The following is an 18782-nucleotide window of genomic DNA, read 5'->3' as shown; positions in this document are numbered from 1 at the left end:
CGCGTAGTGGTGGAAGCTTGTCGACATCTTTATTCCATTTGTGTTCGGCTTGCTCGTAAGGGTCAACATTGTTTACATCCTTAACCCCTGGGTGTTATTTGTCCATTTTTTGGCTTTTTTCGTTTTTTTCTGTGTTTAAAAGGAAAAAAAGCATTTGAAAAAATACACTAGGGAGCTGATATTTCCTGCAGGATACTAAATCATGTAGAAGTTCGAAATGGCACCATCAGGCAATTTCTAACTTATTGCAAACAGGCTGGGAAGATTTGCACTAAACTCTTGTTATTTTGCCATTTTTTGGCTCATTGACTCCCATTATAAATCATGATTTTTAATATGCTGTAAACCTGATGTTTTATAATGCATTTTCCGTGATTATTGATGCAATCGCTTCTTTGGCGAGTCAAAAACATGCAGATAAAAAAATTTTTGTGTTGACACCCAGAAGTCACTAGATGGAGCCATAGGCCAATACATGAATTTGCTTGCGACGCTAGCTTTAGATCGGTCAAAAATTAATGCAATAAAGACGGTTGGCTTTACAAAAAAATTGGTGATAATGTTGTCTGAGCTCACTTTCAGTCTATTTGGGCATGCGTATTTGCAATTTTGCACGTTTGCACAAGACAATAAAAAGGTACTTCCCGGAAATGCATAAAAACCAAAACAAAAAAACACGTGTTTATTGTTGTCGTTTGAATTTCAACTCTTATTGGTTGGGTGTTTGAATTTCTTTACTCTCATTGGTTCTGGGCATTTTGGGAGTCTCTGTTCTCGCGAGGATCACCATTTTGCATTTCTTCCAACACAACTGTGATCGATGGCGGCGAGAAGTATTTCACCGCAGGACACGATTCGAATGGTGTTAGAAAATCCTGATTCCGACGACGACGACCTTTGTTCGGACGCTTCTTTGGAGAGCCCAGAAGACATTGAACAAATTCTTCCGGACTTTCGATCCCGGAGGAGGACGGCTTTGATGACGAGGATTAGGAAATAGTTGACAACATAATGAGATGAAAGCGGGGAGCAGAAGGCGGGGGCACGGACATGACCACGTTGAGGCGCATGACGAAAATGACGGCGATCGAGGTAATGACGAGAGTGAGTAAGCAAATGTTTTGCATATCAAGGTTTGTCTTGTAAAAGCTGATCAAAGATCAAAGCTGTTATTGTTGTGTGCGCTTGTGCTTTGCAGGCCTGTGGCACATACTCCTGCCGCCGGCGCGCACTCAGGTGGCCAATGTGTGAGTTTTTTCACATGCCGGACATTTCGTCATGCAGCGCGTTTGTGCTGTTCACGGAGATCTACCCTCGTTTGTGCTGTTCACGGAGATCTACCCTGAGTGGAACGTGAAGAAAAGCTACAAGCGCCGACTATTTCTTGAGGAACTTGGCAAGGCTCTAATTCGGCCAGAAGTCCTAAAACGGGAACCACCGCCTTCTGCCGAAGGCTTGGTTGAGCAGCGAGCTGGACCCCCGTCCAAGCGCAAACAATGTGGCCTTTGCACAAAGCCGCTTCGAACATAATAATAAATAATAATACATTTTATTTATAACGCACTTTACATTTGAACAACAAATCTCAAAGTGCACATCATGAATTGTGTATATTGTTATTATGTTAACTGTTATATTGTATGTATGTTTTGTAAAATTGTTAACATAAATTCTATCATCAAATCAGTTATTGTCACGTTGTCACAGTCTTGTTCTTAAAAAAAAAATCTACTGTTACGACTTTTACTTATCCAATGATGTAATTATGTAATATAAAATATTTTAGTTTGATTTATATATAGCCTATATAGCATAGTTAGTTTTACTATTAGGATAATGCTGCTATTATTGTCCATAGGGGGCCAAAACAAAAAACAAAAAAACTATTATGTTTAGATAGGTCTGATGCCACTGAACATTGTGAGTGGTTGAAAGTGGAAAAAATATTCAGAAATAACTTAGTTATCACACTTCAAAGGAAAAGCCATTTTTTGGACAAAATCACAAGAGTTGAATGTAAATGAGAAAACTGCAATTGTGTAAAAAGTGGGTGTGCATAAAAAATTGGTTGTTACGACTTGTGGACTTATTCAAGCCTCTAACTATGTGATATGGAATATTCAAATTAGACTTTTGTTTTTTATATATATATATATAGCATAGTTAGTTTTGCTATTAGGATAATGCTGCTATTATTGTCCATAGGGGGCATTAAAAAATATAAAAAAAATTAAAAAACTATATATGTGTAGATAGGTCTGATGCCACTGAAGATTTTGAGTGGTTGAAAGTGAAAAAATATTCAGAAATGACTTAGTTATTACACTTCAAAGGAAAAGCCATTTTTTGGACAAAATCACAAGAGTTTAGTGTAAATGAGAAAACTGCAAATGTGTAAAAACTGGGCATGCATAAAAAAATCGGTTGTTATGACTTAACGACTTATTCAAGCCTCTAACTATGTGATATGGAATATTCAAATTAGACTTTTGTTTTTTATATATATATACAGCATAGTTAGTTTTGCTATTCGGATAATGCTGCTATTATTGTCCATAGGGGGCATTGAAAAATAAAAAAAATAAAAAACTATATATGTGTAGATAGGTCTGATGCCACTGAACATTTTGAGTGGTTGAAAGTGAAAAAATATTCAGAAATGACTTAGTTATCACACTTCAAAGGAAAAGCCATTTTTTGGACAAAATCACAAGAGTTTAGTGTAAATGAGAAAACTGCAAATGTGTAAAAACTGGGCATGCATAAAAAAATCGGTTGTTATGACTTAACGACTTATTCAAGCCTCTAACTATGTGATATGGAATAAGTATTCAAATTAGACTTTTGTTTTTTATATATATACAGCATAGTTAGTTTTGCTATTCGGATAATGCTGCTATTATTGTCCATAGGGGGCATTGAAAAATAAAAAAAATAAAAAACTATATATGTGTAGATAGGTCTGATGCCACTGAAGATTTTGAGTGGTTGAAAGTGAAAAAATATGCAGAAATGACTTAGTTATCACACTTCAAAGGAAAAGCCATTTTTTGGACAAAATCACAAGAGTTTAGTGTAAATGAGAAAACTGCAAATGTGTAAAAACTGGGCATGCATAAAAAAATCGGTTGTTATGACTTAACGACTTATTCAAGCCTCTAACTATGTGATATGGAATATTCAAATTAGACTTTTGTTTTTTATATATATATACAGCATAGTTAGTTTTGCTATTCGGATAATGCTGCTATTATTGTCCATAGGGGGCATTGAAAAATAAAAAAAATAAAAAACTATATATGTGTAGATAGGTCTGATGCCACTGAACATTTTGAGTGGTTGAAAGTGAAAAAATATTCAGAAATGACTTAGTTATCACACTTCAAAGGAAAAGCCATTTTTTGGACAAAATCACAAGAGTTTAGTGTAAATGAGAAAACTGCAAATGTGTAAAAACTGGGCATGCATAAAAAAATCGGTTGTTATGACTTAACGACTTATTCAAGCCTCTAACTATGTGATATGGAATATTCAAATTAGACTTTTGTTTTTTATATATATACAGCATAGTTAGTTTTGCTATTCGGATAATGCTGCTATTATTGTCCATAGGGGGCATTGAAAAATTAAAAAAAATTAAAAACTTTATATGTGTAGATAGGTCTGACGCCACTGAACATTTTGAGTGGCTGAAAGTGAAAAAATATTCAGAAATGACTTAGTTATCACACTTCAAAGGAAAAGCCATTTTTTGGACAAAATCACAAGAATTTAGTCAAGATAAAATAACGCCCAAGGGTTAAGTTTGCTCACATATCTGTCCTTCGCCGTGGTAACAAGTTTGTCTCTGTATCGAACTGGCAAGTTTTCCTTACTTTTTTCCATCTTTGGCACTCGTAGTTGAATTGTATTTGCCGTTAAGTTTAAATGTCTCGTGATGCAGACGTGCTTCCAATATGGCTGCGTTGTCGCAAATCTCGCATGATCCCGTGTTGCTGTGACGTAAACGCTCGAGCCTCATTAGGTGCTGGGGTTTCTTAACTTTTTCCTGTTAAAATATGCATTTTTGTTGATTTATTTGGTTTAATGGGTAAAACAATGTTAATTTTTGTTGTTTACCTGCAATTAAATCTTTCTTTTCCAGATATAAAGAAAAACAATATCAATAATAGATATGTGAACATTTTCTTAATATACTACAGAATATTTAATGGGGTGTTCTAATTTTTTCACGTGACTGTATGTGCATATTTCGATAAGATGTGCCTGCATGACTCCAAAAATATTGATATTGTAGATTATTATGTGAAGTTAAAATGACATTTTACATTGTTAATATGATTTTTTCCCCTTTACAGTTGCACCCAACTTTGGCTTCACAACAGTAGAGGGCTTCTCTTTTGCTGACCTAGCCAAAAAAACGGAAGGCTTTGCATTTGGAGCTAAAGGTTTGTCAAAGTTCTTCATCAACTCATTGGCTACAATTTAAAACGATAGACGTTCATTTCATTTAAACTGGTAAAGACATGAAAATTAAAGATACACGATAATATCGGCTACCGATAATTATCGGCCGATAATGGCAATTATGACGTCACACAGATAATACAGATAATAAAAAAATCAACCGATAATGCAATCCGATAATTATATACTTGATTTAGCCTCCAAATGTGCGCAACCAAGCAGTTTTCTCCACTTCTTCACTGCCGCCTGCTCAACCCCTCCCCTCTCTGAAGCCCCTGTGGGAGGAGGGGTTTAGGAGTACGGCGTCATAGAGGAGGCGGTGTTACACATCAGTGTTGACACTGTTGAGGCGCTCTCACTAGCGTGCGTTGCTTTTCCCGTGTGTGAAATGAAATAAACGATGCTCTCGCCATCTACAAAACAGTTCCTCAAGGGCTAAAGAAAGCGTCCTCATTGAACACCACTAGCACTAACCCAGCAGCCATTTAAAACTGCATCACAATGATTTTTGGAACGAATATGAGGCTGCTGCTCGCATGAATGCTAAAGCTATTGTTAACAAATAAACTATAAAGGAAGCTACGGGGCTTGTGACGATACAGAGACGCTGCGGTCCTCCCGGAGTCGGGGTGTTTGGGAATGCAGCCCAAAGCGAGTGGTAAACTCCATCTATGGCTAAACACCTCACGAGATCGATAGTTGACAAGTAGCTGTCTTCCGACGGAGCCCGCCGGTCCGGCAGGCCGCCGCCGCCTCGCCCTAGGCGGGTAGAGGATGAGAGCAGAGCCATGCACCGAATGCGCCGCAGCGAGCCGGCCGGGGCGGGCGGATATCCGGTACGAACTTAGCTGCCGCCGCCACTCCGGTTCAAGACAGAGGCCTGGCGCGGGTGCTAATTTGGCAGCCGGGCGGACTGAAGGGCACAGGCGGGAGGAAATTCCTGAAATGACCCGATAGCCAAATCCCTGGATGAAAAAATAATGCAGTTTATACGACCACGATTCTTCGTGAAAGACATGCCGATCACATCAGTTTTACCACGGACATTTACACAGGTGATGTCAACAAACCATGTTTATCATGACGGCACAGTGGTTAGTTGATAATTGTAACATGCACCAAACGACACAAAGAAGTCACCCAGTCAGTAATGCATTCAGTACGCTTTAAATTTATGACGTCTTAATCAGATCATTCTTCTTAAATCTAGTCAAATAATTTTCTCCATCTTGTTTGAGTGTTGAAGACTAGTCGAATGCGCCAGATTATTCCACTTACTTGAACTAAATATTGCAATTTGTTCTTATTAAGCCCAAACATCTAAAAAAATAAGGTCATTTTCACCTAAATCAAGAAAAAATTGCTTTCAATGTTTTGAACCATTGAACATTTCTGACAAGTTTTTTATTTTTTAATTTTTTTTTTTTTTTTTTAGGATTATGTATAATAATTTATTGCTTAAAATAAGGCTGTTAATCTTATTTTCAGCTGGCCATTTTTCTTCAAGAAATCTGAGTGAAAGTGCTGGCAGTTAATTTAACTTATTTCCAATAGATTTACACTGAAAACAAGGGACTTTAACTAGTCTTAAGGAGCTGTGTCTTTGCTGTGTAGTAATGTTATACTTTAGGAATGGCATACTTTTAAAGCCATTTTTGTGCAACTTATGTATTTACTCTGTAAGTAATTGTTGCCAAAAGTTTACCATTACACAATGTCAGACAATCTGTCTTTATTTAGATGTTGGAATTTACTACTACTACTGCTTGTTCACGTTTGATGTTGAAAAAAAAAGAGCAATATTATTTTTGCACAGCAATATTTTCTCTTGTGTATACTTTAAAATTTTACATAAATCTTTAATAAAATTATCGGCTTGACATTATCGGTTATCGGTTGGAACGAGGAGGAAATTATCGGTTATCGGTATCGGCTGAAAAATGCATTATCGTGCATCACTAATGAAAATCTCACCTTTTGCCAATATTTGCCATTTTGAAGTCAAAAAGGGTGACCTACGTGAATTGTGTAGATCCGAGGAGAAAAATTTTATGGGGGGCGGGGGTTTTATTTAGATTTTATTTAATGTCGGATGCTTGGCATTCAAGCGGGGAAAGCGGCACAAAGCCATAAAAGTGCACCAGAGTGGCCAAAAAATTTACTTATTTCAACGAAACAAACGAGGGTACACCGTTATGTCCTGTGTTTCAATGCCAAGTTTGGCTGCACGTCAGCCGTGAATGAACACCTAAAGTGCCGTCACCCAGTTGTAATTTTGGAAGAAGACGAGTACATCTAACGACATTTTTTATTGAAGTTGCTAAGCCTGTCGCAATATGCAATAAGTCTATTTATCGCACAGTAAATAAAAATTAGGGTGGTAATTTTCATGGCTGCGTTTTATCGCCGAGTGCGTGCGTGCATACATTTGTGCATGCGTGTACACGTGCGTGTTGATGGCATATGAGACTGCAGTTCTTTTCACAGACGCTTATTGGTCATCAACATGCCGTAGAATTAAAGTTCAGACATATAAAATAGGAAACACATCTATATTAAACACTGTAAATCTTAGCTTTGCTACATTGAGGCTAATGGGGGGGAGGGCAATCTACTAACTACTTTAGCCTGCTATAAAACATTGTCAGTCTCCTCCAAAACGCAAACCCGCTGTTAAGAGGTGACACTTCAAACATGAAAAATCGCTGGCAAACAGCATTTGCAAACGAAAAAATGAACTTTTTTTTTTTTTAAAGCTGACACCACATTCAATGACAAAAAGTGATTTTTTTGCAAAGTGTAACTGTTAGCAGTTTAGCGAACGTACTTCTGGGGAACATTTCAAAATTAAATCACTTCATGTTCGTAATATAAATAACTAGGGTTGTTCCGATCATGTTTTTTTGCTCCCGATCCGATCCCGATCGTTTTAGTTTGAGTATCTGCCGATCCCGATATTTCCCGATCCGATTGCTTTTTTTTGGCTCCTGATTCAATTCCGATCATTCCCGATAATTTTTCCCGATCATATACATTTTGGCAATGCATTAAGAAAAAAATGAATAAAACTCGGACGAATATATACATTCAACATACAGTACATAAGTACTGTATTTGTTTATTATGACAATAAATCCTCAAGATGGCATTTACATTATTAACATTCTTTCTGTGAGAAGGATCCACGGATAGAAAGACTTGGGACTTTGTGTATTGTGACTAAATACTGCCATCTAGTGTATTTGTTGAGCTTTCAGTTCAGATACTGCAGCATGCCCCAAGGCATGATGGGAAAGTGGAACCATGATGGGAAGTAAAACCATGACTGTGAGTCATGCTAACAATGGATATAGACCCTACCCACATGACATCATAACTCCTTCCTCCTGACTGGTGCCGCCCAATTGTCCGTCAACATATCATGTTTCCCTGTTACGGCTACGTACATTCCTCCTATTTACGACGTGTTTTTCTGCTCGTTAACATTAATAATCAAAATGGTGAAGGCGTGTGTGGCGGTCGGTTGCAATAACAGAGAAGATAGACGGAGAAGATAGAGAGACTTGAAGTTCTACCGGATTCCGAGAGACCCGGACAGAAGAGAGCGAGATGGGCTGCTGCAATTCGACGAGAAAACTGGGCTCCAAACGATTACCACAGATTATGTAGTAGTCATTTTATATCTGGCAAGATGCATTTAATATATATTTAGAGGGTTTTGGGCTGACAACCACAATTAAGATTATTGCTAGGCTCGCCGACAACATACACGTATGTATGTAGTGAGAGTGCTATCGCTAAACCATATAAACATTAAAAGCCCTAACTCCATTGACAAACGACATGAAATACATTAGACTTGACAGTGGATGTTAGCAATAACAAAAGATTTTGAATTGAAAATTTCGTAACTCACCTTTCCAAGCACAAGATAGATTCCTGCCGAATTTTCGTGGACGAGGACCTGTTTCACCCAACCAGCAACGAAGTATTTATAAGCCTCCAAGCTCTTAAAGTTTTTCAAACTTTCGTGAGAATAGGCTGATTTTGTGTGGACAAGATAGTTGTACAGTTCAGGGTAGCTAGCAGATGTCAGGCAAATACGGCGGAGACAGTGGGTCGAAAAACATCGATTTAGGCATCAAATATGGATCTGGCGAATGGATAAACTGAAGCTTTTCCACATAACGCCTTTTATGCAATGCATCAAGTGAGTTTACGGCATCCGAAAGCACCGGGTCTTCCATGAAATGCATTATAAATTGCTCGATCAATTGAGACCATTGATAATACAGACACAAAATGACGGACAAGTGGGCGGAACCATACAGCGAGCACGTGATTTTGTGACGTCGGTGGGTAGGGTCTATACCATCTTTGCTTTGACAAATAAGTTAATGTGTAAAGACAATGATTTAAAGTGCCTGTGACACGAAAAAGCATGTTTATTTCATAATACACGCGGTAATTTATGCCCCTGAATGATATGGACCGCTTGGATGTGTGTGGAAGCGATCGCTATATTTAGTTTTTTTAATCCCGCGCCATGAAAATGAGTGACTTCCGGCTTCGGTCTTGCATTGAGGAGGAGGGCGCTGTGACGTGTACGGTAGAAGACGTCCTCTTCACTATACAGTGTACTGTTGTGTATGAAGACGAAGGATTCAGCTGATTTTGCGGATTAATACGTTTATTTTTCGCATCACGCCAGCCAAACGGCTGCAGAAAAATCATTCTGTGTGCGGGAGAGGCGTATGCGCTTTTTTGGAGTTTCAAAAGGTTCCCATTCACCGTGGATATTTACTGTGGGACCATTGGACTTACGAGGAAGTGAGTAAACATCTTGTTTTGTATTATGTCAAATACGAATACAGTGATTACAAAGTAAACACTACAAAATTCCTTTAAACAAAAGGACTACTTACGTTTGATCATTGATAGGCATGTAAAAAGCTCTCCTCATGCTCATTAGCAGTTAGCTGTTAGCACGTTAGCTGCACAACAACTCCAGCCACCCTCCTCCCGGGAACGAACTGTAAATTGCTCTCTGCCGGGCGGTTTGCCGATCTGCAAAGACAATCGACAACCGGGTCGTCATGTCAAATAATCCAGGCTAGTTACGTGTGATTTTCCACTTCCAAGACTTTGAAACATCCCTCGGTTCGGGTTAGCATGTCGGCTAGCTGTCACTCCTTCTGGTTTGTTTACATTCTCCGAAGCCGGGGAAGGGAAATGACATATGTCCGATTTAGGTGTCATAAAATATCGTTCGGGAGGTGCGACAGTAAAGGTGAAGTCGACAGTTTTGACCATTATGGAGTAATTTTGCCATGTCGTCTTGAATAAATGGATTTTTATTATTTCATATTCCATTTAGCACAAGATTGTTATTTGTCATGACCATGCCATTTATTTAGCAATTGGGGGAAATACTTGGATAAAAAGAATATCCTGTAAAAATATGGAAGTAAAGAGACAGAAACAATGACATTTTGCCGCTCTCTTCGTCGCGTTTTCCTCGTTGTGAATAGTTCCCCCTCGACGGGCTGACCGGTCCTTCTCAAGCCATTTATATAGCTATTGAGGAAAAATACTTGGATAAAAAGAATATCCTGTAAAAATATTGGAGTAGAGAGACTGAAACAATGACATTTTGCGGCTCTCTTCGTCGCGTTTTCCTCGTCTGAACAATTCCCCCTCAATGGGCTGAATAGTAAAACCGATGAGCCCAGTCTACCGCTGACGTCATCCACCTGTTGGGGACGCTAAAGCCCTATAATGGTAGGCGTGGCTAACCGGCAGATTAAAAGACTAATTTCTCGTCATCTGCGCTTTGCTAAATTGTTGTATATAGTCGAATCGTCTCAAAATATGATTCTAATTCACATAATAATGCCATTTAAGACTTTTTTTCTGGTGTCATATGCTCTTTAAACCTAAACTAAAGACTCTGGATGAGTGTAACATACTATGTCTGTAACGTTAAATACAATTAGAAAACGATTTAATTAATATATATATATATATATATATATATATATATATATTAAGAAAAGGCATGGCCGATATTTTGTTGCCGATTCCGATACTTTGAAAATGACGTGATCGGACATCTCTTTAAATAACGATATCTGGAGTTAATCCCACATACTTCAGAATTCAGATTCTACACTAAGAATAGCTTTAAAATGACACCCTTTAAGATGAATCTGATTGGCAATGAATAATTATACTACTGCAATTATATATAGTAGTGTACTATAATATTAATGCTAGATACTTTTTTAAGAATTGTTTTGAATCATGTTGGAAAGGCGAAGTCAGTGTTCTGAATCTGTTTACATTGTTCTTTTGCACAAGTTAATGCTTTCAGCATTTGACGTCATTGTTTATTTGTGATTTATTGTTAATATTTACGTGTTTATTTGTACTTTAATAAAGAATTTAAGGGTTCCAAAAATAATTTGTGTTCCAAAATGTTTTTTGAATTAATAAGAGACATAAAAAATTCATTGCTAGATTAGTTGAAAAAAAATAAAATAAAAAGGGGAAAAAAATATTAGATTAGTCAACAAATCATAAAAATAGTTGGCTGACTAATCGGGAGAAAATTGGTCGTTTGGAACAGCCTTAGTTGTACAGTGTACCGGAACATATTTCTTCCACACCCTTCTCACCTTTTTAACCCCTGACCCATTTTCATGCCTGTGGTAGGACTGGCTGTGAATGCTAATTTTTCAGTTAACTTGCACAACTGGTGGTTGACTAAATACTTATGTGCCCCACTGTATATATACAGTGGGGAGAACAAGTGTTTGATACACTGGTGATTTTGCTGGTTTTCCCACTTGCAAAGTATGTAGAGGTCTGTAATTTGTATCATAAGTTCTCTTCAACTGTGAGGGACGGAATCTAATACGAAAAAAAACAGAAAATCACGTATGATTTTTAAATAATAAATTTGCATTTAATTGCATGAAATAAGTATTTGATACATCACAAAAATCGAACTTAATATTTGGTACAGAAACCTTTGTTTGCTATTACAGATACCAAACGTTTCCTGTAGTCCTTGACAAGGTTTGCACACACTGCAGCAGGGATTTTGGCCCACTCCTCCATGCAGATCTTCTCCAGAACCTTCAGGTTCCGGGGCTGTTGCCGGGCAACACGGACTTTCAGCTCCCTCCATAGATTTTCTATCTGGTTCGGATCTGGTGACTCCACTCCAGGACCTTAAGATGCTTCTTACGGAGCCACTCTTTAGTTGCCTTGGCTGTGTGCTTTGGATCGTTGTCATGCTGGAAGACCCAGCCACGACCCATCTTCAGGGCTCTCACTGAAGGAAGGAGGTTGTCAGCCAAGATCTAGCGATACATAGCCCCATCCATTCTCCCCTCAATACGGCGCAGTCGCCCTGTACCCTTGGCAGAGAAGCAGCCCCAAAAATGATGTTTCCTCCTCCATGTTTCACGGTTGGGATGGTGTTCTTGGTGTTGTACTCATCCTTCTTTTTCCTCTAAACACGACAGGCCGAGTTAAGACCAAAAAGTTCCATTTTGGTCTCATCCGACCACATGACCTTCTCCCATTGCTCCTCTGGATCATCCAGATGGTCAGTGGCAAACTTCAGACGTGTCTGGACATGCACTGGCTTCAGCAGCGGGACCTTGCGTGCGCTGTAGGATTTTAATCCATGACGGCGTAATGTGTTTCTGATGGTTTTCTTCGAGACTGTGGTTCCAGCTCTCTTCAGGTCATTGACCGGGTCCTGCCGTGTAGTTCTGGGCTGATCCCTCACCTTCCTCATGATCAGTGATACCCCATGAGGTGAGATCTTCCATGGAGCCCCAGAACGGGGCAGATTGACCGTCAACTTGAACTTCTTCCATTTTCTAATAATCACTCCCAACAGTTGTTACCTTCTCACCAAGCTGCTTGCTTATTTTCCTGTAGCCCATCCCAGCCTTGTGCAGGTCTATTATTTTATCCCTGATGTTCTTACACAGCTCTTTGGTCTTGGCCATTGTGGAGAGGTTGGAGTTTGTTTGTTTGAGCATGTAAACAGGTGTCTTTTATACAGGTAACAAGTGTAGTTACTTCCGGTAATGAGTGGAGAACAGGAGGGGTTCTTAGAAAAGAACTAAGAGCCGAAATATTTACTAGTTGGTAATGTATCAAATACTTATTTCATGCAGTTAAATACAAATTTATTATTTAAAAATTATACAATATGATTTTCTGGATTTTTGTATTAGATTCTGTTCCTCAGTCGAAGAGAACTTATGATACAAATTACAGACCTCTACATGCTTGCAAGTGGTAAAACCAGCAAAATCCGCAGTGTATCAAATACTTGTTCTCCCCACTGTATATATATGTGTGTGTGTGTGTGTGTGTGTGTGTGTGTGTGTGTGTGTGTGTGTGTGTGTGTGTGTGTATATATGTATATATGTATATGTATATATGTATATGTATATATATGTATGTGTATATACAGGGCCTTGCAAAAGTATTCGGCCCCCTTGAACCTTGCAACCTTTCGCCAAATTTCAGGCTTCAAACATAAAGATATAAAATTTTAATTTTTTGTCAAGAATCAACAACAAGTGGGACACAATCGTGAAGTGGAACAAAATTTATTGGATAATTTCAACTTTTTTAACAAATAAAAAACTGAAAAGTGGGGCGTGCAATGTTATTCGGCCCCCGTGCGTCAATACTTTGTAGCGCCACCTTTTGCTCCAATTACAGCTGCAAGTCGCTTGGGGTATGTTTCTATCAGTTTTGCACATCGAGAGACTGACATTCTTGCCCATTCTTCCTTGCAAAACAGCTCGAGCTCAGTGAGGTTGGATGGAGAGTGTTTGTGAACAGCAGTCTTCAGCTCTTTCCACAGATTCTCCATTGGATTCAGGTCTGGACTTTGACTTGGCCATTCTAACACCTGGATACATTTATTTTTGAACCATTCCATTGTAGATTTGGCTTTATGTTTTGGATCATTGTCCTGTTGGAAGATAAATCTCGGTCCCAGTCTCAGGTCTTGTGCAGATACCAACAGGTTTTCTTCCAGAATGTTCCTGTATTTGGCTGCATCTATCTTCCCGTCAATTTTAACCATCTTCCCTGTCCCTGCTGAAGAAAAGCAGGCCCAAACCATGATGCTGCCACCACCATGTTTGACAGTGGGGATGGTGTGTTCAGGGTGATGAGCTGTGTTGCTTTTACGCCAAACATATCGTTTTGCATTGTGGCCAAAAAGTTCAATTTTGGTTTCATCTGACCAGAGCACCTTCTTCCACATGTTTGGTGTGTCTCCCAGGTGGCTTGTGGCAAACTTTAAACGAGACTTTTTATGGATATCTTTGAGAAATGGCTTTCTTCTTGCCACTCTTCCATAAAGGCCAGATTTGTGCAGTGTACGACTGATTGTTGTCCTATGGACAGACTCTCCCACCTCAGCTGTAGATCTCTGCAGTTCATCCAGAGTGATCATGGGCCTCTTGGCTGCATCTCTGATCAGTTTTCTCCTTGTTTGAGAAGAAAGTTTGGAAGGACGGCCGGGTCTTTGTAGATTTGCAGTGGTCTGATGCTCCTTCCATTTCAATATGATGGCTTGCACAGTGCTCCTTGAGATGTTTAAAGCTTGGGAAATCTTTTTGTATCCAAATCCGGCTTTAAACTTCTCCACAACAGTATCTCGGACCTGCCTGATGTGTTCCTTGGTTTTCATAATGCTCTCTGCACTTTAAACAGAACCCTGAGACTATCACAGAGCAGGTGCATTTATACGGAGACTTGATTACACACAGGTGGATTCTATTTATCATCATCGGTCATTTAGGACAACATTGGATCATTCAGAGATCCTCACTGAACTTCTGGAGTGAGTTTGCTGCACTGAAAGTAAAGGGGCCGAATAATATTGCACGCCCCACTTTTCAGTTTTTTATTTGTTAAAAAAGTTTAAATTATCCAATAAATGTTGTTCCACTTCACGATTGTGTCCCACTTGTTGTTGATTCTTGACAAAAAAATTTAATTTCATATCTTTATGTTTGAAGCCTGAGATGTGGCGAAAGGTTGCAAGATTCAAGGGGGCCGATTACTTTTGCAAGGCACTGTATATATGTAGATGTGTATATGTGTATATATATGTATGTGTATATATATGTATACATATATATACATATATATGTATATATGTGTATATATATATATAATACATACATATATACGTGTGTATATAATATATATAATATATGTATGTATGTACCATAATTTCTGGACTATAAGGCGCACCTGACTATAAGCCGCACCACCCAAATTTGACACAAAAACAGCATTTGTTCACAGATAAGCCGCACTGGACTATAAGCCGCAGCACTCCGCACTGTATTATGGAATATTTACACCACAAGATAGTAACCGGTAACACTTTATTTGACAGCGGCACCGTAACACTGTCATAAGACCAAATGAACCACCATGGAGCTTTGAACCAATGGGCTGAAAAGCTTAATTGCTTCGAGAAGCTTAATTTGCCCATCACTGCTCCACCTGCTGTCAACACTGTTGTTGTCCAACATGGCTCCTAGCATGCATTGCAGCACTACACTAAATAACAATCAAAATTCATGTTCTCTGCAAATTATTTCTTCAGTTGCTGTTGTTTCATTAATTGCTAGAGATGGTATTTGGTAACTCTTTATTTGAAAGTGGCCCCATAAAACTGTCATCAGACAATCATAATTATGACATGACACTGTTATGACAATTAATTAATGCTTATACGAGATGTTGTTTAGTGTTATCCGGCAAATTATCTCACTTTTGAATGGATGTAAAAGATCCGAGCTGAACATAAATGGAGATAGTGACAGTAGTTTGCCGGATGACAATGACATCTGTCATAAGCATCAGTAATGCCCATGATAGTGTCATGTCATAATTATGAAGGTCATAAGACCAAATGAACCACCATTGCTTCAAGATGCTTCATTTGGATATCACTGCTCCCTTGGAGAGACAGTCAACCTCTGCTGCCACCTGCCGTCAACACTGTTGTTGTCCAACATGCCTCCTAGCATGTATTGCAGCGCTACAGATGTAAATAACAATCAAATTTCATGTTATGTGCCAATTATTTCTTCAGTTGCTGTTCCAGTCATTTCATTAATTGCTAGTTATGGTATTTAGTAACATTTTATTTGACAGTCGTGCCATAAGACTAGCATAATTATGACATGACACTGCCATGAGCATTAATGAATCCATATGACAGATGTCATTATGTGTCATCGGCAAATTATCTCACTTTTGAATAGATTTAAAATATCCGAGCTGGACATAAATGGAGTTAGTGACATAGTTTGCCGGATGACAATAACATCTGTCATAAGCATTCATTAATGCCCTTGATAGTGTTATAATTATGACTGTCTTATGACGCCGCTCTCAAATAAAGTGTTACCTATTTACCCAAATAAATCAACAAATAAGCCGTGCTGGACTATAAGCCGCAGGGTACTGAGGGAGGGAAAACAGTAGCGGCTTATAGTCCGGAATTTACGGTATGTATTTTTTAAATACAAGGCTCTGGTTTATGTGTAGATTCCAACTTCTCTTGGGCAAACGCGGGTGCGGCTGTATTTGGTTCCTCAGAACCATCGTCATCCAACAATAACGAGGGAGGAAGCGATGAAGAAGACTCCCCAAAAAATGTTGACATACATTTTGAACCTATCGTGTCACTGCCAGAGGTACGTTTTACACACGACTATGCGTAATCTGGACTGGGTTAGCATTTCATTGTGATCTGTGCTGCCTCATTTCCTCTTTGGAAATATAAGGGTGAACTGACAAGAATGCCCATTACCTTCCTAACTCAGGTTGAAACCAAGTCTGGAGAGGAGGATGAAGAGATCCTCTTCAAGGAGCGCGCCAAGTTGTACCGCTGGGACCGGGACATCAACCAGTGGAAGGAGCGGGGCGTCGGCGACTTAAAGATCCTCTATCATCCGGCTAAACGTTTCTACCGGATCCTCATGAGGAGAGAGCAGGTGTTCCGAGTTTGCGCCAACCACAACATCTCTCAGGCCATGGAGCTGAAGCCCTTGAACGCCTCGGCCAACTCTCTCATCTGGACTGCCACCGACTACTCTGGTACATGCAGATAACGAGTCATGTTTACGACTTCCCCAGAAAGCTGGTGGTAGAGAAGCCCTCAACTTGTATAACACTCATTTCCTTTACACATTGAAGAAACAAGTTTTCTTTTTACATTTCCAGACAGTGCCGAGGGTGCGGTGGAGCAGCTAGCAGCCAAATTCAAAACCCCCGAGATCGCCGCGTCCTTTAAGAAGACCTTCTGCGAATGTCAGAGCCACATGGGCCAAGATGACGACACATCGGGTAGCACCGCGATGATGTCAAGAATTCAGGAGCACTCCAGAGACTCCAACCCACAGGTGTTCCTCACCATCGAGGCGGACGGACAGCCGATTGGCACCATTACCGTCGAGCTGTTTGCACACCTTGTCCCCAAGACGGTGGAAAATTTTAGGGCGCTGTGTACGGGCGAGAAAGGTTTCGGGCTGAGAGGCTCAATTTTCCACAGGGTCATACCCGACTTTATGTGTCAGGTGAGGATATATTATCACTCAATATTGTGCATTTTCACCTGTTACTGGTAGGGCGGAACGATATGGGGAAAACTGTCATTGCGATTTTTGGGGAGTTTGCGATATTAAAACTAAAAGAATTTTCACCAGATTTGAATAGCTCTGCTTGGGATGACTTTGGTTGACACACTATGACCACATTGAGTTCATTAAAGATGTTCCAATCTGATCACATGATTGGAAAACGCGCCGTTTTTCAGAGGATCGGAATCGGGTTAAAAGTAGTGTTGCACCGATACCATTTTTTGGCCCCGATACCGATACCTGGCTGTGCAGTATCGGCCGATGGGTTTTCCCATTGTAAGTGTATCAAATACTTGGTCTCATCACTGTATATATACTGTATACATATCCCCCCCCAAAGAGCTACATAATTGAATGTGAAATCATTGCTATCAAGGCTTTGTCAGGCTGTTGCATACCTTTGCAAAATAGGAAAAAGACTAGTACAAAGTATAATACTAGCCCAACAGTAAGGAAGTAAAAATAAATTCATAATAATATACTCTGAATGAACTGAGTAAACTTTTTTAAACCTCTCAAAGGCCAAACAGTGCTACTTTCATGAAATTAATGTCACATTCTGCAGCTGGTTAGATTGTGTTTTGTTACTGGGCTGTTAGTGGGGGCGTTCCTGACCTCGCACCTGAATTCAATGCAGGCTCATCAACGCAGCATTTAAGCACGGGTGATCTCAGAGAAGGCTACCGAGAGATATTTGCCTTGCTGATCGCCATTTGACATCTCGCACTATAGTCTCGCTACATTTGCTTGTTACGCCCCTGCATTGGGTTTTTTCTGTTGGTGTGCTGCACACGTTTGTAACCTCTACCCTGTGCAGGTATTTGAGTGTTTTTATTTTGGCTTTTTGGCTCGCTGCCTATCGTCTTAGTTAACCTTCGAGTTTGTAGTATTGAGCTCCGTCGACCTGCTGTCACGGACTCCTTTTGTTATTTCTACTATCCCACGAACACGTGTTTTTTTTTTTGTTTACAATCATTAAACCCTTTTACGTATCCCCCGCTTGTTGTCCGCTTCGAGGTCCAACCTTGTTTCCGCATTTGCGGACGCTAACAATTAGAAGTAATAATAATTGACCACAGCATCCCGTCTCTCTATTAGCCTCCTTTTTTCGGGATGGGGGGAGTCCCTTATTTCTATTTCTGAAAGGTGGCAACCCTACTTTGGAAACAGTTCCTAAATTACTGCAGCATTTCTTTAAGTAAAAGACAAAGTAAAGTTGACGTAGTGAATTGACCAGAGATTGTTGCACCGGTCCAGCGCCCTTCCATAGCAGTCCTGCTCTTGCGATCGGGACATCCCTAGTATTCATATAATAACGCTTAATCCAGGCCACATGGGTTTATCTGTGAATGATGAAGATTCATGTGTATATAACAGGGATCCAAAAAGCCAGGTCTCTGCACAATTGCTGCTTTTATGAAGAAAAATAAAAGTTTACATTAAATCAAAAAACAATCACACGCCCTGCAATGGGGCTGTTGCTAATGCGCACATTGCGATGGTGATGTTCAAACGATATATTGTGCAGGCCTAGTTGCTGGTGAATCAAACTGTTTTCCAAGTTGTCAGAGGTATAAACCATTCACATGTTGTCCATGGCTCCTG

General features: G+C 39.5%; 1 protein-coding gene across 2 annotated transcripts in view; it reads left to right on the top strand.

Moving 5' to 3' along the window:
- The window catches only part of LOC130927534 (E3 SUMO-protein ligase RanBP2-like), a 58117-nt gene that overhangs the window by 38611 nt on the left and 724 nt on the right, over positions 1-18782 (top strand). For both annotated transcript variants that reach the window (XM_057853443.1, XM_057853442.1), the window contains exons 25-28: positions 4359-4448; positions 16084-16232; positions 16362-16635; positions 16762-17114. In XM_057853443.1, coding sequence (XP_057709426.1) covers positions 4359-4448; positions 16084-16232; positions 16362-16635; positions 16762-17114 — 866 coding nt within the window. The remainder of the gene's footprint in view (positions 1-4358; positions 4449-16083; positions 16233-16361; positions 16636-16761; positions 17115-18782) is intronic.

Source organism: Corythoichthys intestinalis, chromosome 12, assembly GCF_030265065.1.
Source record: "Corythoichthys intestinalis isolate RoL2023-P3 chromosome 12, ASM3026506v1, whole genome shotgun sequence".
NCBI lineage: Eukaryota > Metazoa > Chordata > Actinopteri > Syngnathiformes > Syngnathidae > Corythoichthys > Corythoichthys intestinalis.
Note: the sequence above shows the minus strand (reverse complement) of the source record. Positions and strands in the feature narration are given on the sequence as shown.